Below are 25,891 nucleotides of genomic sequence, written 5' to 3'. Positions count from 1 at the left end.
CAGAGAAGTGGAGGGTACAAAGCACATATTCTTGGTGGGAGAAGTCCCCCCTTTCACATAGGCTTCCTACTCACACCTTATCCCTGTGCCTACAGCACAGCATTCTCCTCTGGTGAGTAATCACAGTGTGGAGCAAGTCAGCATCTGTCTGCATCTGTGTGCCACTTGCACAGCTCCAGGACCCCGGGGTGAGAGCACTCAGGGCACTGGATGTGGCTGGGGAAGTTCCTGCAGCAATGACACTGAGGCAGCTCTTCAGCATCAGGAAAAAGGGAGAGGACTGAGCTTTGAGAGATCCTTGTGTTCAGATTTGGTCCCAAAAGAAATCCTGAGATGTTTCAGGGCATTGCAGCTTATTCTGGAGTTCTTGGGGGAGCTGACTGAGGAGATTTCTGGAAGGATCTGGTGATTGACAGTGTCAAATTTATAGAAAAAGAGGCAGTGCCCATAAAGCTGTAACAATAGGACACACAGTCCTTGAGGGGTTTATTGCTGTATTGCAAGAGCCTTGTTGGCTCATTGCTCCAGTATCCACTTGTAATGTTACAGAACATATTTAAATGAAAATCCTCATTTACTGAATAAAAAACAAATTCAGGGGAAAATATGTTCAAATTGTAGCAATTATTGCTTTTGTTTCTATAAAACTTAATCCTCATCTTGGGCTGTTAGAGCAGTTTGTTTTAAGGCCATGCTGGACAGAAGATTTACTGAGATAAATCTGAAGGTCAGGCAGAGCTTTAATGTTGTAGTGAGAGCCTTGGTGATTTCAGGGAGTGTGCACAGACTTCATGGCAGAACCAGGGTGTCAGGGATGAGGTAAAGGAAGTAGTCCTGGAATGACCCAATGAGCCTTGTACAGTAAGGCATGGAAAATGCTTGGTTACAACCTTGTTACTTAATTCTGGAGTGAGGACAGCAAAGATCAAGACACAGGAAAGGTTGGAAAGGATTGTTTAAAGCTAAGCTAATGATAATAAAAAAGCACATGTGGAAGGTAATAAAATTGATGGGATGGGCAGCCATTTTACTGAGCACTTTATGCTGATGTTAGCTAATAAAACAGCAGAGCCTGTGGTAACTGAGCTCCTCTCCTCTGTGCGTTCCATCCTCACTTCAGCTATTTAATTCCTCTTTAAAAATAACCAATCCTTATTTTTAAGGGAAAGATTTCATCAAGTGATTATCTGCAAATCCAAGCAAGCGCGAGGTATTGTTGAGATGAAGGATATTTCACCCCTGCAGGTGTTTTGTTAATTAAACTGCAGAGTACCACGAACATGGAAAACAGATATTCAGAACACTGTCACACTGAAAATGTTCCCACCATGTTTCTGCTGTAATTACAGCTGGGGGATGACAAGAGCACGTAGGTGATGCAGCTGTCGCCATGAAACCAGGGTTTAAATTGGAAGCAACTCTCATTCTGCTACATAACAATGCACTGTTCACTTGCACTATAGCATTGTCTTCAGTCCCCAGCAATGTCCCCACTGGCTTTACCAGGGTCCCTGGTGACTCTACCATGAGTCCAGTTGTGACAATTTAACCTGGGAGGGCGGGAAAGAGAAGTTGTGTGGAAGATGCAGGGTATGGTGAGTGACTCTCACCCTTTGTTGTGCTGGAACTGGAATGCTCCTCCCAGACTGGCGTGGTGCCCTGGCAGGGTGGGAAGCACCAAACTGGACCCCGTACCCTTTAAGCTCCCCACCCAGCCCACTCCCCATTCACGAGATGTTTTATCCCTGAGCTCACTCCTGAATGGGGTCCAGGTGTTCCTTCGTGCTTCAGCTGCTCGTCCTGGAGCCCTGGATCACAGACTCTCCTCCCATATGTTTCCCATTAATCCTAGTCTTGCCTGCAGAGAAGCTTGCAGGATGGAGGGAAGTTGGTTCACGTGGGGGGATACTGCTACTCTGTTCCATTGATCCCCTTTTAATCCTCCAAAAATCAGGATTCTTTCTGCCTGTATTTGGCTATATCCCCTGTATTTGACTACATACCCTCTATTTGGCTCTTTAGGCTGTGTTGGCACTGAACTGCCAAGGATGGAGGAGCTCTGCTCACCCACTGCACTCCAGCAATGCTGGCTCTTGGAAGGCTCCCGTGGGCTCCTGGTGTTCCTCAGAGACCCCTGGGAGTTTCATGTCTCCTTTAGAGGTGTCTCAGCACTTGCCCAGAGTGCGAAGTCACAGGATTTGCTGATGTTTGCAGCAGAAGCAGAGCTGGCTGTCCCACAGTCAGTGGTGTCTGTCTGAGTCAGCACTGAGCCAGGCTGGCCGTGGGCAGGCTCTGAACAGCTTCCCAAGGGCTCTCCGGGCTCTCAGTCCCTCCTTCCCACTGATCACACCTCCTGTTCTAGGGAAAACACTCCTGGCCTTAGTGGCATCTTCTTACCATAAGCTCATGAATCCAGCTCCATGTTAGTGTGGAAAGAAAGTCTTTTGCCAGCTATAATTTTGCCCAGTTTCCCTTTCCCCTGAATGTCCACCTTGTTCCTGTGCTGACAGGCTGCTGCTCCCAGGGTGGGTCAGCCCTCCAGTGGCTGCATGACAGTGTTTGAACTGACAGCTGCTGCTTGGTGCCCTGGTCCTGAGCGTGGAACTAAACCTATTTCAGCAATGACAAGATGTTTAGGAACAGAGGCCAAGTTTTATAACAACCCAGGCCCTCCATCTGTAGCATCCAAGAGCAGCTCACTGAGGGAGTTGCATGTGTGACAGACAACTGCTGACCTGGGGGCAAGGCAGTCTGCTCCAGCCTCACCCCTGCCTGCTCATTTTGTACCCTCATGCCTCATCTTTCCTCATGGAGAACAGGAGGAGTCAGTAATCACTCGCTGCAGAATGAAAGATAGAAGGAATTCAAACTATATGCATTTACTTTACAGCCTTTGGGATGTCCATGAAATCACTCCAAGTGATTTAAATCACTCTCAACAAAATTTTTCTGACAGAATAGCCCAGTGATGTGTCTCTTCACCGTGCTCTTGGATACTACACAGTCTTCACTATGACTTTGGATACTCTCTTGGACATACATTCTCCCAAAGCTGCTCCCAAAATCTGAGCAGTGACCCTGGCCATTCTGAGGGCAGATGAGTGCTATTATCAGGATGTTCATCACCACCAGAGAGACTTCTTTGATGATGCTCTTGGCAGGGATGCACCTTGGAAAGAGTGTCAGCCTCCCACAGACACCCACTTACAGCAGGCTCCCAGATTCCTTTCACCAGGTGCTTTGGCTGCTCTAAGTTCAGACCTTCAGTGCTTTCAGGAAGGAAACAGAATTCCTCATGCTCTTGCTTGACTGTGTTGCTGTTTTTAATTTGATGCCAGAAAATAGCAGGGTTGCAGGCCCCTATCTGTTGTTTTGGACTATTTTACCAATATTTCACCTAACTCAGGACTTGAGACAGATCTGTTACAGGAATGTCAGACCCAGCTCCAGCTGCAGTCAGTGGAAAAAGAGTAACTGCCTTGAATGGGAGCTGGACTGGGACCTAAAACAGTGAGTGCAATGGTGCTGCAATGTCTTTCATCTCAAAGATGCTGGGTGAGATCCAGACTATGCTGGTAATGGTTGGGAAGCTGCCAGCTGCTAATGATGTGGAACAAGCTGGTGAGTCCTTGCTCTAGTTTGTAGGAAGCCACCAGACAAAACAAGTCCCAGGAATAGCCAGCTCAACCCTGTCCTGGTTGGGTTCATGCTGTACTGGCATGGGAGTAATTTAGGAACTTCCCCTGATGTGGCTCCTGCGGTGTCTGATCTGTGGAGGCCACAATGCCTCTGTGCACATTTATCCTCATGCAATTCCCTAGAAATGCTCAACAGGCTGTACCAACAGTGTCTGGAGCACAGAGTTTTCCCAGATCTGGCCCACTCTGCTGGTGCTTTTGTATGTTCTCAGCATGACCACAAAACCTGCCCTCCTCTGATTTCCCTGCCTGTACCCACATCTCCTGCACCCAAACCTGCACCCTGCAGCTCTCAGAGGTGAGGGGCACCCTGGATGGAGGAGCAGACAACACCAGAGTGTGTTGTACCCCAGGAGCTCAAACCCAGTGGATGGCTGAAGCAAGAAAGGGACGGATTCTCTGGCAATATCCCTCTGGCACGGGAAGCATGTGGGAGATTGGACAGTCAACACCTACCCCAATCTGAGATCAGTACCAGAAAATGACGATGGAGAAGGAGGGGCATTCCCCTACACAGCACAGCTGTACAGCTGCTGAGGCTGTGCAAGCAGGTACAAGCAAACACAGCTCCTTGTTCCACCTGGCCGAGGAGAAGCAAAATCAAAGTGATGATGCCCACGAAGCTGGGAGTACTTTTGCTGTCTGGTTCAAACAAGTGAGGTGCCCAAACAGTGCCAGGGCTTCAGAAAAAGTCATTGATTGCCTGAGCTTTTTAGAATTGATCTCTCCTTGGAGATGCGTTTGGTGACAGGGAACAGGAGCCACAAGACAGAGCATCTTCAAAGTGTCCAGGGTGGGTGATAGGCATATACAGGCAAAGCTGGAGGTGCAGTCAGAGACTGCACAAGATCAAACCTTCCCGGACTAATCCCTCACTGCTCTCAGGTGCCTCTGCTCCTAACACTGCTCTTGCAGTGCTCTCTGCTGGGGAATGAGAGGTAGAGGCAAGCAGGGACTGCCAAGCAACCTCCAGCCTGGACTGCAGACAACCTCAGGCTGAGGAATGATGTGCAGATTCAGCCCACGCCTTGCTCCAGTGAATGTGTGCGGCGTCCTCTGGCCCAGCCGTGCAAACCAGGCTGGAGCCGTGCTCCAGGAACGAGTTCCTGGCCGATGCAAAGCAGGTGGCACAAGTGTCTGGGGTCAGCAGCCCGTTGCTGTTCTCTCTGGGACAGTGGTCCCCAGGCAAACAGCGTCTGGTGCGGCTGGGAGCACATTCGGGCTGCCCAGCACAGACACCCGTAATGAGCTCAGCGGGACAATGAGATTCGTGCCCCTGGCTGCTTCCGGCGGCTGCTCACCTAATCACATCAACCCACAAGCTGCTGATCGCCTGCCCTGGGAGCTGGTGACGGAGGAGCGCTTCTGTCACCGGCCCGCTGCAGCCGGACACGGCCGGGGGACAAGGCCGCCTCCTGGCGCTGCTCCCACCAGAGGGCGCTGCGGGCAGAAACCGGGTGAAAAGCGACAATTTTGGGCAAAATCTCGGTTCCTGCCACTCTGGCCTTGTGCCACTGGGGAGTCCTCCCTGTTAGCTGGGGCTCTTTAGGAACAGTGCTCCCCATAAAAAGCCTGTAGCTACTTTACTGGTGTTGTATAACCGCTCAAAACTTGCAGCTTGTCCCTAAACATTCTCAGTAGGTTTGGGATTAGATGATCTTTAGGGTCCCTTCCAACCCTTAGCACTCCATGAGTCTATGGCTTTGTGTGTCTCTGGCAGTACCAAAGGGCATAAAGGGAGTAAAGATGGTTCTGTAAAAGTCGAGTGTTCAAAGATGTCACCTTGCGGCTGGCAAATCTCACACACACCCAGGGCAGACTGCGCCCAGCTCCTCCCTGCCGCCCTTACAGCTCTTTTCTCCTGCTGCCCATCTTTGCTTTTGCATGGGCCATAGGGAGCAGAGCATACACTACGCTGAAGCTACAAAGGGTGAAACTTTGCTGACCTTCACCTGTCCTGCCTCAGCCTGGCTGGCACAGAGGGCTGGGAATGAGGCCCCGCAGCTTTACTGGCAGCACTGCCCAGGCCCTGCCCGGCAGGCACTGACCCGGCTCGGGAGCTGTGCCCAGCAACAGCACAGCCCTGGACACCGCCTTCCCTGTCTCCCAGACCACGGCAGCCCCGGGGAAGCCTTGTCTGGAGGGTTCTCTGGGCAGCTGTCTGGTGAGTGGCTGTCTTGAGCCTACGCCCCCCGCACACCCCTGCTTGGGCTGGCACCCAAGACACGGCCCTGGAGCTCTCCTGCTCCTGGCAGCTGCTCCTGCTCCCACCCAGCCCCAGCCTGGCAGAAAACCCCACTGCCCTGGTCCCGATCCTTCGCTGTGCACAGCCTGAGGGCAGGGAAAGGGCAGAGCAATAGCAACAGAATAAAACAAATCGAGGGAAAGGATACCATGTGAATGTTCTGAAGGATCCTATATGCTCCAGCTGCTTTAACTGATTTTTCCTTCCTCTTTTGTGCTCAGAAGGTACAGCTGCTTCTCTCCTCAGCCACCCCTGCTATAGCTACTTCCATCCTTTTTCATACAGCTTACAGAGCCCTGGCCTGGCAGATCCTGCCGGGATCAGCTTGCTCCACATCTCTGTGTCCCTAAACATCTGACCAATACCTTTCCTACCTGAATATCCCACCTTCTTCCTCTCCCTCCCACATCACAGTGACCTCATCCACTGTTGTGCAGGAAGGCAGATTTCCCCTTTCTTTCCTCTGCTCCCTGCTCGAAGCAGAATCCCTCAGGTCAAGTTTCTTGTTTCCACACTGTAAAGGACTGCCTGGCACCTCCCCAGGTTATGTGAACCCATTTGACTGTATCCCTACGTTTCCTGGTGGGCTGGAAATACCTCCTGCCTCTGCATGTCTGCCCAAAATCTGTGGTGTCCATGCAGATTCCCACTGCAAGAAGGCTTGCTCTGCCTCTGGCACTGGGAGCACCAGACTGAGGTTCAGAACTGACCATGATGTGCCAGGGAGCTTCCTGTTGGGGCATGTGGGACAACACCTGGCCAAGCCCTGTGGACTGGGGCTGTGCGTGTGTAACAGGGCCCTGTGTGAGCACTGAAGTCCTGCCTTTGTGCCTTTGTAGTTTGTGGATGTAAATGAGATTATTTGGCCCCGTTTTTCCTGTGAATCCTTATATGTTTGCAGGTGTCCCACTGCTGTGTTGAGCTGGAAGGCTTAGCAAAGAGGCCCCTGCAGCCAGGGTGTATTGATGTTATCAGGTGTCAGAGATGCATTTCTCAATGTTTACACCTACTTGGAAGTTTCTGTCATTGTGATAAGGCCAAAAGGGTTTTTTTTTGGCTGGTGAGAGGCACTATAAACAAGGGGGGCCTCCAAAGATCACATGGTGGTTGAATCAATACCTTGAGCAAACAAAGCAGATGTGTTAATGGAGTCATCTCTGTCCTGATAACCTGCAATGGTTACCAGCCCAGCGTCTTTAATACATTTACAGTAGCAAATCCATATTGCTGCCTGGATGTCAGGTATATGTTCTATGTCCTTACAAACAGTAACTTCACAGGATCTGTTATGATTTGGAGTCCTCAGGGTCCCAGGAGGAATGGGGACCAGCCGGTCAGAGCTGTAACTTTGCCTCAGATCCTGTTTGCACTTTAATGCTCTTTTAATTCCTTGGTTTCAGCAAACTCCATGAACCAAGGATCCCATCACTCCTGTCCACCAGACTGACTCTGCTTTAGTAAATCATTACGTGTAGAGCACACAGATCAGTTCAGGCCGTTCTTAACAGCACCTCAGGGTTCATCACCATCACCTCCAACAGAATCATGAAGTTCTAAAAGGCTCTTTGGAGACTGAGGGTCCAGGACAGGCACACCCAAACACCACTGACCCCGGTGGGGACCCAGGCATCGCTTCATCTCTTGGGTTTAGCCTGAGCAGCTCTGTGTTCCTCTGAACAGGCTGAGGTTTAAATGCCGGGAATGTGCACACCCCAATGTCAGACTCCAGTTCCTGGCAGGTTTAGGATTGGGAATCTGAAGCTCTTCAAGCCTGCTGTCAGGGGCAATGGGAAACTCGTGTGCATGAAAAACACGCAGACCTCGAGTCTTTTTGTAGATTTTAACGTTTTCTTCAAGATTTTAATGTTGAAAGCTGGGCACTCATAAACGCCCCGGCCGTGCAGCTGACCCAGGGTGGCGGCGGTCCCACGGAGCCGTGACCACCACCCACCGCACGGCCACAAGCCCCCAGCCCCATTTCGCCTCACCGTGACGTCACGGGGGCGTGGTTACCATGGAGACGTCACGGTGGGCGGGCTCTCTTCCGTGACGTCACCCGCGGCCGTCGGCCGCGCCCCCCGGCGGCGTCACGCGCGCGCGGCAGGTTCGGCGCGCGGCCCGGCGGTGACACCGTCACCATCCTCACCTTCCTCACCCTCACCTTCCTCACCCTCACCTTCCTCACCCTCATCCTCGCCGCCATGGCGGGCGGCCCGCAGGAGAACACCCTGCTGCACCTGTTCGCCGGGGGGTGAGTGCGGGGCACCGGGACGGGGCCGGGCCGGGGACCCCGCTGTGCCCGCGGCACGGACACGGACACGGACACGGACACGGACACGGGCTCGGGCTCGGGCAGGAGGCGAGCGGGGCCTTTCCCGGCCGCCGTTCCTAAAGCCCGGGCAGGCCGGGCACGGGGCGCTCACAGCCGTGGCCGCACTGTCGCGACATGTGGCGATGTTCGGCGGCAGGCCCGGTGAATGACCCGCTGTCCGTGCGGCCCTCCTGCCCAGCCGAGCCGAGCCGCGGGATGTCACCCCGAATCCCTGTCCCCACAGCGGGCTTGGGCTTTGTGAGGGCCCGCAGCTCGGTCCTGCGGAGGAAGGTGAGCTTTGCTCAGCACCTCCATAATCCACCCGCTGGGAGACAGCGGGGCGGTGACTGCCTCATCCCTGGGATTCCAGCGAAACGCAGGAGCTCCAAGAAGGGAAAAGGATTGGGGGGAAAGAGGGTTCGCGAAGGTCCTGGTACTTGTGGCATGGCAGGCCGCTCCTGTCCTGCTCTTGCTTCAAGGACTTGTAAGATACTGGTTTTGTTGTGTTAAAAGCCAAAAGTAACAGCCCTAACCTGCAAACCGCCAACCAGAAACCCTTTGAAAATTAACTTATTGCAGTTATTTTAATAGAAGTCGAGTAAGATAATTTTATGGTATAAATTAAGTTTTAATCATCCCTTGTGTAGATTAAGTGCGTTTTTGGCCCTGTCAGAAATATTTTAATTTTTTAACAGCTTAAATTATCTAAGCAATAGAATATTCTATAGTGCTTGTCAGCTGACGAGTTAGGAAGCCAGCATGAAACCTGTTGTTAATTTAAAACTAATAGCAGACCATTGGTTTTTCTGTTGCTTAACAGGATACTTAAGTGTCCTCTGACATGTCCCTGGAGCAATAGGTTTATTTAATATAATATTAAACCGAACAAAGCTTAAGTTTTGCAGAGACACTGCCCTTCTGCTGGCTTGAATACTCTGCACTACGTCCTCTCTCCCCCCTGCCTCCCCCACTTGCATCAGAGCAGCACCTGGAGCCTGGGACAGACGCTGGACTGGAGTGTACACATGGAATTTGTTTGGATAGTAACAGCACCTATCCAGAGCTCTTGGTGTCCTCTTGTAACTCCTCAGACTATAAATAAATAAGAATTTTAAACTCATCAGTGTTTTAATCTAGTACTGGGTGGTCAGCATCTTCCTTAGTGATTTATTGTACCCTCTGCCTTCTGCAAGGATCCCAGTAAACATCTTCTGCAGGAAGTCACCAGGTCCTGTCTGCCTTTGAGAGAGCTTGCAGGGAAAGAAGGGAAATACATCAGGGAATGTCCCCCTGACCTCTCTGTTAGGGTAAGGCTGGTTTGGTTCAGAAGCAGTGATGAAAATACAGCACAGAGAAAAGAGATGCCCTTTTAGGGTAAATGGGCCTTTAAAGGGTCATTGCTGGACCTGTGTCTGGTTCTGTATTCTTGTTATTTAAAGAGACACAGGAAAGTGCCATCATTTCTCCCGCTGTGATGCTACAGAGAGGAAAATGAGACAGCAGATGTAGTCTTCTCCTGCACCAGCCAGTGCTGAAGTGTTTGATGCAGTGTCCATCCCCTGCCATCCAGTTTATTTCAGAGCTTCCCCAGTTGGAGGCCCTGACCTTCCCTGTCCTGTGTGTGTATAGATGTCCTAATGCTGTTGCTTGCTTTTCAAGTGAGAAATGCACTTCTTGGGGCTCACTGGGTAGAACTTCTAAAAAATGGAGCATCAGTTTCAAACTGGTGCCCAAGCTCTAAAGTGCCTTTCTCTATGTGTAAGAAATATTGTGGGAAATAGGTGATGTGTTTGGAGGCAGGCTGGAAATCCAAATCCTGGTAGATCTGAGGCTCTGCTGTGTCTGCGTTAAGCATTTTGGGTTTTAGTAGTAGTAGTGGTGGTAGAGGATGCCTGCTCAATGAAGGCTGATTAAAGGAGTTCAGCTGTGACAATATTTTGCTGCATGTGTTACATCCCAGAGGAGTTTTAGAAAGAATTGTTGGTGTGTTAGTGCTGGAATAATAGTCTCCATTGAGGTTCTTCCTCAGACCTTCAAATACCTTTAGCTTTGCGCTTTATTTCACAGAACTCTGTTGTAATAAATGGGTTGTACTGTGACATAAAGCTGTTTGCAGAACCAGGACCTCAGATAAAATCACCCATCCAGCAGAAGAAAATGTTGGAAGCTCAGAATATGTCATGTAAGATGCCATCCTTTGTTCAATTGTGAAGTGGTTTTTGCAGAGAAAGTAAAAGGAACCCATTCACTTGAAATAATTTTGATAGAGGCATTATTGGTATTATGATGGTTTTCTGGGAAGGTGGGGATGGGCTGTGGTGTCAGATTAAAAAGTAATTCATATCTTTGTGTTTGCACAAAGCAGGCAGGCCAGCCTTAGATAGTATTAGTGCCAGAATAGAATGTTTAGCACTTCAGAGGCTGGGAGTGATGAAATGCATTTGAATGTTGCAAAGTGCTCTCCAGTTGTTGAAAGAGATGGTTTCGTATTAACCAGGTTATTCGGGCAGACAGACTCATTGGCCCTTTAGTTTCTGTTAGTTCCTTTTCAGGCTTCCAGTAGCACCAGCAAACCAAAGAGTTCTCTTGGTGTTTTGATGGGAACATGGCTGTGAGGGCTGGGAAGGATTCAGAAGCAGCAGAGACAATGATGCCTGACTTGCACGACAGATACAAGCGTGTTTACAAGTCAGGGTTCCTGTTTCCCTGCTGAAGTCAGTGCAGTTGTTGCTTGTTTTTGTTTGGAAAAGCTGCTGCAGCAGAGGTTACTCCATGTTGTCTTTCCAGCTGGAGGAATGCTGGTTACTACAGAGATTTCCTAAGAAGTGGTAGTGTTAAACAATGTGCTGATGCTGACAAGCAATTTGGGAAATAATGCTTCCATTTGTAAAATGGAGAGAAGCAGTGTTCACCTGAAGGTGTGTGTGTGGTGCAGGACGAGGAGTTGGTGCTGGGATTGACTGTCTCACCCTCCTCCTAGTTTAGGTTCCTGTGCATTCCCTACCTCATTAACAGTGTAGCAGCTCAAGGAATACAGGAAATGCTTACAGGAATACCTATACCTGATAACAACATGATTAGGTGGATATTGAATGAATGATTAATAACATTAAAGCATTAGGAACAGTCTGTATTGTTCTGATACTCGGTTTCCTTTGGCATCTGAGAATGCAGCAGCTTGTTTTGTTGACAGTCTGGACAATGCAGTAATGAAATATCAAAGGTAGAACCTGCTTTGCTCTTTCTGCTGTGCATGTCATGCTAGAGCATGTGGCATGTTTTAGAAAATAAGAATAATTTCAAATACACAGCAAAATGTGTCAGGCTGGTTATAAGCTGTGATTGCTCTAACCAGGCAGCTCCATCATCTTTGTGATCTTGGTGAAGTCAGTGGTACTCTACTGCAAGATCTTTGTTCTGCAGGACTTCCTTTAACATTCAACATTGGCTTGATATTTGTATTAAGAATATTGCTCAGTGATTAAATCTAAGACTGATGAAGTAAGTCCTAATTAAGATTCTTGGCATCTATATCAATTGTGTTAGTGAGTGCTGAGAGTTTATTTCAAGCGCAGGTCTTTGGTACTTCGGGGGTGGACTTTGGAAAGATAGAAATCTTGGCAGCAAGAGAAAAGTGGAAATTGGATTTTGATATGTGCGTCCTCTGCATGTTTTTTAAACAATGTTCTCTTTATGGAAGTATATTATTTTTCTGCAGCTGTTAATAGAGAAAGTACATTATGTATCTCCATGGATCACCATGTTTGACCTGTTGTAAATACTCTGCCATGGTGTTTTGTTTCCAGGGAGGTTTCTATCCTTTTCCCTAAAGACAGATACAGACATTGTTTCAGGATTTTTGCAAGAGGCTTGTGCAGTAAACGCTGCTTAACATCTCTGGAACTGTTGTTCTGCACTGATGCAGCAAAAAAACCCTGACTCACAGGATGAAGGCTTGGAGATTTTGCCTTGATTGCAGCTCACGATTTTCCCAAATCAAATTTATCCTGCTGCATACCCCTGAATCTTTCAGGGTGTATGGCTGTTGACATAGCTGAGGTTGTTTTTCCTTTTTTCCCAGATGTAGGCATTTGGAACATTCTAGGAATACAAAGTGTTTCTTTTGTGCACAGTGTGTTGTTTTTCAGGCATCTTCCCAGGGGATGATGTGTGGAATTCCCATGTGAAGGAAAATCATCTCATCTGAAAAAACTGCCCAATACATCAAAGTCCTTACTTGAACTATCTGCAGTGTATTTGTATTTGGGACATAATGTGTGCACCCTGGTGACACTCTGAGAGTTGCTGTTCGATAATGTTTTTTTCTTGGATGTCGCACTGACAACATAAACTCTGAGCTGTTAAAACTGGTGTTGCAGATACTAACTCGTCATGCAGGGTATCAAAGGGTTACATATGCATTAGCAGAAGTACTTAAAGGCTGCATAAATCAACTGGATTATCAGACTAAAAGGATGAAAGGCAAGGAGTGGGCTAGGAAGGCAAGAAGACAGCTGATGTGGGAGAGAATATGCCAGAGAGGCTAAAAAACTGTAGGGCAAGGAGTCACTAGACTGAGCAGCTGGTAGTTCAGAAATAGAAAATAGAGTTTCAGTGCTCTGAATTTATGAATTGTTACTGTCAAAGTATTGTTTTAATGTGAAATAAATGGGGACTGAAGACTGAATACACAGTAGTGGAGCATTGGTATATAAATGAATTGGGAATTAAGGCAATCAAATTACCTTCATGAAGTTCCCCCAGACTTGCAGTTGCTCTGGAGTGCATTGATTAGTCAGGAGTTAATTGCACATATGTGTGTCTGTGCTGGATAGACACAGTTGGAAAGGCAGCAGGGGGGGGACTCTCAAAACACTTTCTGTTCCAAGCAATGTCTGAGTTCTGGGAACAGGAAAGGTTTTGCTGGAGAAACCATTCCTGACAGGCCTTTTCCCATTGGGATGTCATTTCAGAGATACGTGAGGAATGTGAGATGTATCTGACTAAAGAGAGAAGGTGGAGCTGAAACCATGTCCTCCCAAGCCGTATGGACCCACAGAGGGCTCAGCTCCAAACCTAGCTTCAGTACACAAAATAATCAGAGGCCTGATAAGGTCTTTGAGCACTAGCATTTTTGAGCCAAATGACACAATTTCAGCTTCTTTATACTGAGTTTCATGATCAACTCAGTGACTTCAGTCAACACTCAAAAGCATAAGTGCTTACAAAGGGATGAAGGTGAAGTTTTTTCTTATAGTGTCTGTCATTGTGGATGTGTGGATCGTCCCTAGTTTAGTTTTCTATCCCTTTCAGCAAGGAAGAGGAATGAGCAAGGATTTACTCACTGAACAATGCTGTTGAATCATATTGCCAGTTTCCATGAAAGCAGTTTCTTCTGGTGGATGCATTTGCATTTGAAAAGCCCAGTTTGGGGTCATACTTGGACAGAACCTTGCAGAACATGAAAGCTGTGGTGAGGAAGTTGTGTTCCCTGGCCATGAGGTCTGGGGTGTTCTTTGGAGCTGTATAAAGCCTTGATTTCTGTGGTTGCACAGCCTGGGTGGCCACGCTGTTAATGCAAGTGTGGGGACTTTGGGGCTTTGGCACAGAATGGCGTCTGTTCATATAAAATATACTGGTGCAGCAGGCAAAATAAGCTGCACTGGATAAAGCATTCATGAGCTGGCGTGCATCTACAGCTTGGATCTTTTTGTCATTCTTTTATTGCCCTTTCCCTTGTGTTTAAAAAAAGATTCTCCTAGTAAGGTAGTTATGTCTGGAAGGGGCTTTAGAAAATACGCACTAATACCTTCTTTAATGTCCTTCTGTGGATCTCTGCTCCCAAATTAGTGCATGCAGTGTTCTTTAGCAAGCAGTATGGGTTTTTAAACACAAGAAAAAGGGTATGGTTACTTCTTTTAATTCATCTCCCTTTCATAGAAAACTACTAAAATTGCAATTTCACGTGAACATCAAAGAGATTTAAGTTCTTGGCCCCTGGTGTTTTTTAAGGAAAATTGTAAATACAGGTTTCTGAAGCAATCACATGCTTTGACACTTGTGCAAACAAAGAAAATATTTCCTAGTCAGTTTAGCTGTAGTAAATGCCCTTGCAAAAACCCCAAAGTACTTAGTTAAGTCTTCCTAAATCCCAGTGTGTTTGAATAATAAGATGTAGATACAGTACCTTTTAGCCAACCTCAGCATTATGTTTAATTGTGAAGTTTGCCAGAAGGAACATTCAGTTACCTAAGAGGAGCAGCAGCAGAGAGAAATAGTTTAACCAGTCACTTTCCAGACCACTGATAAAAATTAAAACTAGGACTCACACACTTTATATTCTTGGCCCAATATGCTTTTTTTGAGGCTCATTCTGAGGGTACTAAGATGAATAGATGCCTATTATAGGATCATGTGTGTGTAATATTTCATTTTTGTCCTTCTGTTATCAGAGTATGGGAGGTCTGTTCTTTAGGAGCCTTTCTGCCCTGTTATTCTCTTTGCCAACCCTCCCTCTCATCCTTGTTGCTTCCTTCCCTCCTTCCCCCCTAAAAAAGTTGATATCCATTGTTTAAGAGTGCCTAGCTTAGTGTACTTTTGATATTTGCTACTTCTGAAGACAGTTCTTTAATCATAAGTACCGAAATGGTGAAGAATTATACTGCTTTTTTCATTCTGTAGTGTCCCAATCCCCAGTGGCTCGTTCACATCTGGCAGCTTCCTGCTTCCCATAAGAAAAATCCATCCAAGGCTATGTCTGTTTTAGGACAACAACCTCGAAACATGGATGCCATGGAAGTTTTTACAGGCAGAATTCCAAGTCGTGGTAGACCATGGGACCAGTCCCATGGTCAGTCAGGGATTTTTTGTTAGTATTGGTGTCACCTTTGTGTTTACCGATCTCATCACTACCCATGGCCACTCTGAGTCCTTCCCCCAGGGCATGGGAACAGTCTCCCTTGCCCAGTGCCAAACCTGCCTGTTTCCTGATGACTTGTCCACAGTGAGGAAAAACTGGAGACAAGTCTTCAGACTTTATTTCTATGCTGTGTTGTGCTTCTACACATCTGTGCAGCAATGTTTGTCACACTCTGTCCGCTGTTTGAATTGTACTTTGCAGGTGTGGAGGAACAATTGGAGCCATCTTTACGTGTCCCTTAGAGGTGATAAAGACGAGGCTTCAATCTTCAAAACTGGCCTTCAGGACTGTCTACTACCCCCAGGTGCAGCTGGGGACCATCAGTGGGGAAGGAATGGTCAGGCCAACGTCTGTATCCCCTGGGCTCTTCAGTGTTCTCAAGTGAGTGCTGCTCCTCCTCTCATTCACTATTCCTTGACACACTGATCAGAGTTTCACTTCACTAAAATATGGTGTCTAATGGGCGTCCTGGGGGCTTTTATCATCTCGGCTGTAGCTGACTTACTGAGCTCTCCTCTGCTATTAGATGTTGTCTTTGCTGATTATTATTATGCATCAGTCCTGTCTGTACCTGTCTTAGTCTCTGTTAAAAGCCTTGAGTGGTTCAGACTGCAGTGTTTGATGCTCTAGCTGCTCCCTTTCAGATGTGTGTTCATAAGGAAGAGGAAATGTGAAATTATCTAACATCTGCTCAATAGTTCTACCAGCAACTATGACAATCTCAGCTACTGTATTTTAATACCAAAGCACCATCGACTTACGGTCAGACCTCCTGCGGAAGGATTGAGTTTGTTTGGCTGCTTGGGCACCCCAGGGTGATGCAGAGGTCCTGCTGAGATCAGGTGGCAGGAGTGCCAAGGAAAATACCGACCAGCAGTGCAAGTTGAATGATTTTATGTAAGGCCAGCACGCCTGGCAGACTGCTTAGGGAGAAGCTGCACAGTTATATAACACTGGAGTGCTAATTCAAATTCTCTGCAGAGTTCTCTGGCTGGAGTCATTCTGGGACTTGAGTTTCTGTATTGTAAACAGCCTGCTTTCCCCTGCCAAACATTTCTTTGTCTACTCAGAGGTGAGTCTAGAGCAATTCGTGACTGAATGCATAACGCAGTGCCAGTTTGATTTTAATTTCCTTTCCTTTGCTATCTTTTCACCTTGCAGCATGGGACTTTAGGCAGCTGTAACTAATGAAAGTGGTAACTTTTAAGGCAAAAAGATCTTAATTGATCGTCTGGGCCCATCTTTTTCTGGGGTTGTCTTTTTTTTTTTTAGGGAGAGAGAAAATGGTTTAAAATGGGTCAGCCTTTTAATATATTTATTAAGCTCATTAAGTTTGGTGACTGGGATCTTGATTTCATTTCGCTTGAGGAATTGCTTAGCTGTATGTATTGCCAAGTTTTTTCAACCTGATTACTTTAGAGGGTTGAGAAGTGAGAGCAAAGTATTTCTGCTGTCATTCCCTTGCAGGCAGCATCTATGAAGAGCAGATAATGCTGTTGATTATGACCTGAGAAAATACAAATATGGGAAGAAAGAAGTGAAGTTCGGTCCCTTGCTTTCACACTTTCATCCCTTTCTCAGTCCTCATCATTGTCAAACTGAACTTGACTTGGACCTCACGGTTTGGGAAAATTGTATGGCTAAGGAAGGAGCCATCAGAGCTCTACCAATAAAATTGCTGTGTAAGAGTTAAAGGTGTTAAGTATGAAAGCCCCTTAACTGCTGTAAATAGAAAACAGGTACCCAGAGGGCAGGTTAAGTCTGCTGCTGATAGAAAGCACTTCAGAAGGACAGGCTGGTTTTGTCTAATGCATTTAAGATTCTGATGAGTTAGCCCAGCTGGAAGCTGCAGTCGTGACTGTTAAGTGACAAAGAACAAGTAGTTGGTGGATCTGTCTCCTTGGAAACACTCAGCAGTGGAGTTTAGACAAAAAGTTCAACTCTGCTGCAGAAAACAAAAGTGTTTCAGAAGCTCGTGTGTCTCCTCCTGCTTAATGAGGCTAGGTTTGAAATCTATGGGAAGCACTCTCAACAGTGCCAATGACCTAGAGAGCAAACTGTGAAAACCTGGCAGTTCCAGTGGGTGCAGTGATCTACCCACGGAGCCCGGAGCCATCCGGAATTTCTTGCATGGTTTTCCCGTGGTGAGCTCAGTTAAGAGAGCTGCTGCACTCACACCATTTGTAGTATGATTGCCACATTCAGCTTTCTAAAAAGCACATCCCTAGGTAATTGTGAAAGGAGAAAGGATTTCTTTTTTCATGTCTCTGTACAGAACTGTACAGGAAGCAAACTTCTGAATTGCTTAGATACAGAAAACACTAAAAATACTCTTTGTTCATCAGGCTGAACTATTACTGAATTCTCCACAAAACTTTAATTCAATTCCTGACAGCTTTCAAAGAATGGAAATTATAACCTTGTGCCATTGGACACTCGTTTGCCTGTAAAGCACTGAATTTTATGGTACAGTGTCTTTTACTCAGTGTATAATTCTACTTATTTTGTAGTATATTATGTAGATTAAAATCTAGGAGCTTCACAAGTCATACTCTGATTTTGTGTAGTTCTTTTGGCTCTCTGCCCCACTGAACAAGAAACTAACTTTTAACCCAAATACTATCTTCTCCTTCCCTGTTTGTTTTTTATTTTAAGGTCAATTCTGGAAAAAGAAGGACCAAGGTCACTCTTCCGAGGGCTGGGCCCAAACTTGGTTGGAGTTGCACCATCAAGGTAAATAGTTAAACTCTTGCTAAAAGACACATTTAAGGTGCCAACACAAATGTTACAGTACAGTTGTGATTCAAAATAATAGGCCATGAAGTTATCCCATCTGTAAACTTTGTGCCTGTATTCTGCTCAGTGTACACGCCAAGAGATACTGATAAAAATCTGGTTTACGCTTTTTAACACTGGAAGGTGCAGAGCAAATAAGGCACTTAAATGCCAAGTATACTTAAGTTCCAAGTCCTTGCAAGAGCCACTTCTGTGCTTGAAAAGGAAGAGGTAGTGCAGCAAAGTCTGTAGGGTTAATAATTGCATTATTTTAATGTCCTGCTTCCATGAGCACATACCAGTGCCTGCCTAGCAGTGAGTGGGAGCTGCATGCCAGGGGAGAGGAGTAGCTCTCTGGGCCTTGCTTGCCTAAATTCCTCTCAAATGAAAAACTGCAGCTGAGGGAGAAGGAGTCTCATTGCTGCCACCCAACCCCAAAAGGGGTGTGTATCCCTCTTCTAGCAGCAAAAAAGTTTGTTTGCATTTGGAAGTCTTACAACACCTATATGGTCTCTCCCTGTGACTGTCCTGTTCTTGGCAGGGCTGAAGATATTTCTGTCTAGGAAATGATAAAACTCGTTAGCAGTCAAGATATTGGCAGATGTTCTCTGCCTGAAACTGAACCAGTTAGAAAGGAGCCTGAAAAGTGATGAACTCCCTCTCTGGCCTCTTGCCTAGTAGGTGGGATGTCCCCCCCAGCAGCAGGGAATCCTGTTTCTGTACAGGTAACCTTTGCAGCAGGGCTCTGAATCCAGGACTCTGCTTTTCCATGCAACTCACTCATGCTGTCTGTTGTGTTCCTTCAGATTCTTCCATAAGGTATTTCATGGAAATTCTCAGATTGTAGCCACCACTATCCACCTTTTTCTAGCAGTTCACTTCAGGGAGCTGCGAGCTGAACGTACTTGGCTCAGACAGCTCCTTACTCAGCAGGTTGACTGCTGTAGATCAGCTCAGCTGCCTCCATTCCTGTGCATTTTGTAGGGATTTAAGGTGTATAAAACTCGAATTTCAGTCTTATAGCAGGAAGTGCTGCTAATGCAGTTAGAGTGCTGAACAAATGTATGGAAAACATGGGCTCCAGGTGGGAAAGTGACCTTCCCAAAGTGTGTATAATGCCAGTGCAAGGGTAGATGTCTGATCTAACTTGCTTTGTCTGCAATACCATGCTGCCTCCCATAGCAAAATATTCCTACCCTGTGGGTGTCAAGTCAAACTGTGGCGCTGTAATGTAAGGGAAGAAAGAAAACAAAAAGCCCTATGCCCTTGTAGATGGAAGTAGTCATGTGGAGGCCCCTTCAGAGAAAGTTTTGGCTTTCAGGGGGCCGGGCGAAGAGCAGTAACTGTCTAATTTGGCATTGTCTGTATTACATTGCTTTTCTTCTTCTTTTCCCCACAGAGCTGTCTATTTTGCATGCTACTCCAAAGCCAAAGAGCAGTTTAACAGCATGTTTGTGCCCAACAGCAACATTGTGCACGTCTGTTCGGCAGGTTCTGCTGGTAAGTGTTTGTAATTCCTCCTCCCCCTGGTCTGCAGCACTGGCCCAGTGTGCAGCCAGAGCAGGCAATGTGTGCACTGGTACCTGAGATGGTGGCTCTGAGATGCACTTTGTACCTGAAAGGATTTATGCCAAGCTGTTGCTGCTACAAGACTTCTTCCAACCCTCTCAATAGTTGGGAAATAATTAGAATGGCTCATACGGCAGGGACCGGGCTGCCTGTCTGTGCAGGACCTGGGCTAACACACCAGTCCTGGCTGATGTCTCTGGTTAATTGTGGTTTATAAACAAGAACAAAGGCCAGTGGTGGCAGGTGCTGAATATGTGCACTTAATCTGAGTGGTATATGCCAAAAAACAGGAGTTTGCTAGCTCCTATCTGGCCTTGTCTACAGAGGAACTGTTTTTCTGTTCAGCACGGAAATATTTCTAGATTGTTGTTTATTAATCTGGGATGGTTTTTCCAACTGCAATGCTCTGGTCATGTCTCTTAATGCAAGGAAAAAAATATTAGTAAACACCATTAAACTTCTGATACTGCTTTTGCCAAATTGTTTCAGGAGGTTGTATTTTTCCTACCAGGCTGGGAAAAATAGTTTGTTCTTGTCGGAAAAATACTGCAGAAGAGCTCTCCTAATTCAATCATCAGTCACGAAAGTGGTCACTAAAAATAATCGTTCCCAAAGTAAGCCCTTAATTAGGGGTGGGTTCTGTTAATGAGCGGCTCAATGGCACCACCTACAGCCCTGGGGAACACGAGTCCAGTGCAGGTTTGTGTCCCCACGGGTTTCCTTTGAGCTGGAATTCCAAAACCAGTCAGTAAGGAAGGCATCTTGTCTGCAACAGCCTTTAGGAACATGACACACATATTAAAATAGGTGCAAAAAGGAAGAATCCATGGATTGGTGCCTCCTGAATTTTAAAATGAAGTTGGAAGCTGTGCACCTGTGTGGCTGTTGACACCTCTGGCTAGAGCTGGTGATAGAACTGTCTCGCTGCACAGGGTGTAAGGTTCATACAATGGCCTGGATTCAGCTGTACTTCTGGTCTTGTTTTCTTCAGCCTTTATCACAAATTCCCTGATGAACCCTATATGGATGGTGAAGACGAGAATGCAGCTGGAACGGAAGTAAGTAACTGAGGGAGGGTAGTGGGTGCTACCGAGTGGCTACAGGAGCCTCTGGAAAACTGAACTGTTGTGGTTTTACTCATGGCTCTTTGTGCTTTGATAGATCTTGCCCAGTTTTTCCCTGACTCTCAGTTCCATCTTTCAAGCCACCTTGATTCTGTCTGGTCAGACTAAAGGTTCAGGTTCTGTGTGTCTTGCTTCAGTTTGATGCACAGAAACTATTGAGAAGGATGTGGGAGTTGCCTTGACTGCTGGGTTAGGTTCAGCCTCTGGTTTCACTGTAAATCTTTAGTTGAGCATAGCATTATTTTTCTCTCTGCTGCTTACAGAATCCTCTGTAGTTCTGGGGTTGATGATGAGGATAAATGTATTGAGGACTGAATAGAAGCTATGGAAGGGTCATGAGAGCTCATGTGGGAGGCTGAGCACGAGGGTGGAGTCTGTGTCCCTTTTGGCAGCATCACCTGTACAGATCCCAGATCAGGCAGGTGTGTTATTCAGGTAGCTGTAACAGAAAGGGTGCTGGCTTTAAATTGTGATGAAGACACAGCAGTTTTATTTCATAAAACTTTCTAGAGGCCATAAGAATCTGCTGCAGTGGTTTAACGTTCTTTTGCCTCCTTCACCATTGTGTTCCTGTTAACCACACCTCCTGAAGGCAGAGAGAATTTGACAGCAATCTCTTTCAGTTGAATGATTCACAGTCACTAGTGGATATCAAAGCAATAAGGGACTCTGCTAATAATGTGACTGCTTAGAATGGAAGTTCCTTCCTGCAAGGACATGCTAGGTCAGATAAAAAGGATCTTATAAGGCACAGCAACTTTATAAATAATTTATAAGAGTTAATTCCAGCACTTTGCAGGGTGGCACCTTTGAACTGAGTGCTGCCTTTTAAAATGAAGGATCATTTCTCATGCAGCAGACTTCTGTCTCTTGGCCTGCTAAAGATGCTTTGTGTCAAACTGGTGATTCCATTTAAAGCCAATGTCTCTTCAGTGCTTATTGTCTTTTAAGGCCTTGGTGTGAGCTGTGACAGACTAGATTGAATTTGAGCTGAAGGAATTATGAGTATATATTAATGAAGTAGCAAAGCCAAGTGTGCACTCTTAGCATCGTAGTAGTCCTGCTCTGTGCAGCTTTCCTAGGAGAATTTTGGAGTAAAACTTAGAGAACCATTTCTGTAGTTAAAAAACTATTGAAAGCCATAAGGGGTTTTTTTAACATTAATTCTTTTTCCTGGCTCATGATATGCTCTGTTCTGTTTGTTTTTTAGAGTGAGGGGCTCCAAACCAATGAATGCTTTGCAGTGTGCTAGATACGTTTACCAGACAGAAGGTATCCGTGGTTTCTATAGGGGCCTGACTGCCTCCTATGCAGGGATTTCTGAGACCATTATCTGCTTTGCTATTTATGAAAGTTTAAAAAAGCACTTAAAGGAAGTCCATCTGCCCCCTTCTTCTAACGGGACCGAAAGGAACTCGACAAGCTTCTTTGGACTGATGGTTGCTGCTGCTGTTTCCAAGGGCTGTGCCTCTTGTATTGCCTATCCTCATGGTATGTTAACCCTTCCATTTATGAGTGCAGTGCAACAGCTGTTGCCTGGAATCCAAGACAAATGATGGGCCTGGGGCTGTAAAACTCTTAGATGTTCAAAGGGCCAAATGCACATTGCTTTGGCTTCTGCACTGACATTTTCAGTATTGGTCCCACTATTCCTAGTTAGACATGTGATTGGTGATTGGGACTTGCTAGTTTAAAAACAACTCAAAAACCACCAAAAAATGGATTGCCTAATGCTTCTGTTCTTACTAGTAGCCTCAGCTGGGTAAGTACCCACAGCCTTTGGGATTCTGTGATCACGTTGTGGACTGAACGGTGTTAGTCTTTTTGGATGGATGTGAATGATGTGGTTGTGTAGAAAGAGCAGCATTGATTATGTGAGCATCAGTAAAGCATTTAGATCTGCAGTAGCTTCAATGAGCAAATCATTCATTTATTCCACATGAAAGAGAACTCCTCTTTAACTCTTCCTCTTGCCTGAAGGACAGTGTGCCCAGGGTTCCATGGCTGGAAGTACTGGCTGGCAGCTGGTACAGAAGGTTTTCATGTCCCTGGGGTTTGAACACAGGAACATTCCTGGTACTGGCACGTTTCTCCTTGGTAACTCTGGGCTCTGGTTCCCTGTTGTGCAGAGGTCATCCGGACACGGCTGCGAGAGGAAGGCACCAAGTACAAGACTTTCATCCAGACAGCTCGGCTGGTGGCACAGGAGGAGGGGTACCTGGCCTTCTACAGAGGACTCTTTGCCCAGCTCATCCGGCAGATACCAAACACAGCCATTGTCTTGTCCACCTACGAGTTAATTGTGTATCTCTTAGAAGACCACGCAAAGTAGCAGAGCCAAGGCTCCTCTTACAGACTGAAGACCAATTTTTTCATTGAACAAATAGTCCTTTAAGAGACTGGTGCAGGTGGCAGTGCTGGTGGGAAAACTACAAGTCTGTGACCACCTGTGGATATTTCCTTTTGGACTCATGCTTTCTAAAAGGTCTCAAGTCATTAACGTTAATAGTTAATTATAATTTTTTTTAACTTGATGATAATTAAACTGCTACTAAATTAAATTACATTATTTAATTTAATTATATGTTTGTCCTTTTCCTTAAGCACAGCCATATGTGGTCAACCTCATACTATCAAGTGATCTCTTGGACTGATGTTCATTAAAACTGTATTAAAACAGGAGAACTGGCTTGGACATTTGAAACTGTCTTCTTACCACTGGGTCATGTTGCTTGTGAGCACTGTAATAGCCTAAGTGCCCAAATAAGTTTGAGAGTAGTTCTGGTTTTTTCAAGGTGCATCGTTCACTGCTGTGTGAACATCCTGGAGTGTTCAAGTAGGACAAACTTGTTTCTCTGTTTTGATGGTATGAACTATGCACACCAGAATCTCTTAGAAAAGCCATTTGCACTGGCAATAGGATCGTGGGAGGCTTTTAGGAAGAATGTAATTACAGTTGTGTGCATGCCTCTGTGCACTGAGGATACCTGGTTATGGTACTGGGTATAAACACATCTGTCCTGACTTGGCTTTTAGACCTTGCTTTTGTGCAGGCCTGAGAGCATAAAGACAGTCAGTGACTGCGGCCTGGCTGCCCTGTGGAAATTCCATGAGATAGAGATTTTCAACAGTTCTTATGATACAATTCTTACCTTTGAGATTAGTTCTTTCAAAAACATTAGAATATGCTTTCATTTTAATAGTCTTCACCCCACTTGTATTGCAGCAGCACCTTGTGATTAAAATGTGGCATATGAATTATTACTGACAGTGCAGGATAACATTTTAGCACTCACATGTAGGCTGGTGTTTTGCTTTGCCATACTCTGCCCTTCTGTTCATTAGTGTCATTTGCTTTGGCAGCTGAGGCAAACACGGCAGCATCTGAGGCCAGCTTCGGCTTTCCCTGCTAGCGACAACAACGAGCTCCTCATGATCTGAGCAGGTGCTGAGTCCTCTTTGAGCATAAACAAGTGTTTCTGGACAGCTTTGACTTCAGGGACTGCTCACAGCAGAGATGCTGTGTGGGCTTGGGAGGAGCATGGGAAGCGTTAGCAAACAGCCTGGTAGCGAGCAGGGCTGTCTTTGATCAGATGAAGTTTTCAGGCTGGGATTTTGTTGCAGAAATAGGATGGGCTGGTAACTGGATTCAAACCTTCCCATTTGTTCCCAGTAGACCCCAGCTGATGACTGGTACTTGAGGTCATGTTTGACATCAGTGTGATGTAGGAGCTTAGTGCAAAGAGAGTAGAATGTGTGCGTACCTCATTATGAGGCAAAACTGCAAAAAATAACTGATTTCTATTATGTCTTACTGGAAATAACTTATCACATTCCCCCTAAGCTAAAATAGGAAACAGTTGAGTAAAAATCGACATGGCTTTTTTTATGGAGATGATGAGAGGCAAAATCTTCAGTCTCTTTATAGGAGGCAAAACTGTCAAACAGTGTTGCTATTTTTGAGAAATAGGACACTTGTGCTGCTACTCTGAAACATTTTCTGAGATTTGCTTTTCTAAATTAGCATTCCTCTGTACTTCAGTGCACTAGCTCACTTCTAAAATGTTAGTCAAATGTGTAGACTGCTGATGTCTTCTGAGAATGAGGAGAAGGAACTCCAACCCTTTTGAGAAGTCTGGGACTTGGAAAGAGAGAAAGCAAGAGAAAGTGAACACATTTTTGTTCTGCCTAAATCTGATGGAAAATCATGTATTCTGCAGGATTTTTGGTTTTGTCCTTTAAGCTTTGCTACCAATCCTGACAGAGTTAGTCTTAATTTGATAAGGGGTTAATAAGCTATACCTGGAGACAATAGAGTTTCTGAATTAGTATAATTAAATCCTTTTTCCTTCCTCTCTCTAATAGAATTTTTAAAATTCACTAGCCCTTGATTCCTTAAACCCTGTAAAGAGTTACCATTTTTAGGTGACGCTCTGTGAGCAATCCCATTGATGTCACTGAGTATGGAATAAGCCTATTACCAGAGGGAAGAATTTGAAGTAGCTTTTTCCAAAACGATACCTGAATTTAAAAATAACCAAGCTTTCTCTGCTTGTGAAAGTTAATCTAAAAGAATTTTTCACTGTTCTTTCCTCCAGCTTCTTCAGAAAGTCATTTTCATGGAAGGTGGGTAAAGGCTTCATTACTTTGTAGCTTAATTATCAGTAAGGTGATGAAACTACGGTGCTATCTGAAGTGACCACAAAGATTCCATTAATTTTACCAGGACTGCATCCCATTCATAAATTAACAGTTGAATGGAAGTTACACACATACTGTTGCTGCAATATTATGAGCTACTCATGTTGGTTAATTTAGTTTTGGAAGTATTTCTGAGCCACTTGAGGATTTCCCAAATCCTTACACTGTAAGACTTAACTGCCTCCCTTTAGATACCTGTGGTTGCCTTGATAACCCTCAAAATATCCGCATTTGCTGGGAATTGTGTTCCATGCTTGTACTGTGATGGTGCCCCTTGCACAAGTTCCTCATTAGCTCCTCTACGGAGGAAACTTGTAAACAATGCACCTCTGGTTGCACTGATACTGCAGATGGAGCCGATAGGAAGGGAGGGACTTGTGTAGGAAAAACAGACCAGCTCTGCAGCACAAGTCCTGGAGGACACGCACAAGGTCTTGGTGTACCAAATGACTGGGTGGGTTGTTCTTCCTCCTTTCCCTATCATTTGGTTTCATTATACAATCCCTAAGTAATCGCACTAAACAATGGAAGAGAGATGGAAAAATTATA

The 25,891-nt window shown here is 45.8% G+C and overlaps 1 protein-coding gene across 1 annotated transcript; it reads left to right on the top strand.

The window, feature by feature from the left end:
- Window positions 1-8,007: 8,007 nt before the first annotated feature.
- Window positions 8,008-23,323, top strand: SLC25A33 (solute carrier family 25 member 33). Its single transcript, XM_048326490.1, has 7 exons — window positions 8,008-8,194; window positions 15,375-15,554; window positions 17,829-17,906; window positions 19,348-19,448; window positions 20,509-20,575; window positions 21,852-22,132; window positions 22,771-23,323. Exons 1-7 carry the CDS (start codon window positions 8,145-8,147, stop codon window positions 22,971-22,973), a joined length of 960 nt encoding a protein of 319 aa, XP_048182447.1. The 5' UTR covers window positions 8,008-8,144; the 3' UTR covers window positions 22,974-23,323.
- Window positions 23,324-25,891: the final 2,568 nt, after the last annotated feature.

Source organism: Corvus hawaiiensis, chromosome 22, assembly GCF_020740725.1.
Source record: "Corvus hawaiiensis isolate bCorHaw1 chromosome 22, bCorHaw1.pri.cur, whole genome shotgun sequence".
Lineage (NCBI taxonomy): Eukaryota > Metazoa > Chordata > Aves > Passeriformes > Corvidae > Corvus > Corvus hawaiiensis.
Note: the sequence above shows the minus strand (reverse complement) of the source record. Positions and strands in the feature narration are given on the sequence as shown.

What these genes read in the sequence shown, in the direction of transcription:
- SLC25A33 (XM_048326490.1), top strand. Translation starts at nt 8,145, where the DNA reads ATGGCGGGCGGCCCGCAGGAGAACACCCTGCTGCACCTGTTCGCCGGG. An exon ending in CTGCACCTGTTCGCCGGGGG is followed by an intron (nt 8,195 to 15,374) that starts GTGAGTGCGGGG and finishes TGTACTTTGCAG; the next exon opens with GTGTGGAGGAACAATTGGAG. An exon ending in GGGCTCTTCAGTGTTCTCAA is followed by an intron (nt 15,555 to 17,828) that starts GTGAGTGCTGCT and finishes TTTTATTTTAAG; the next exon opens with GTCAATTCTGGAAAAAGAAG.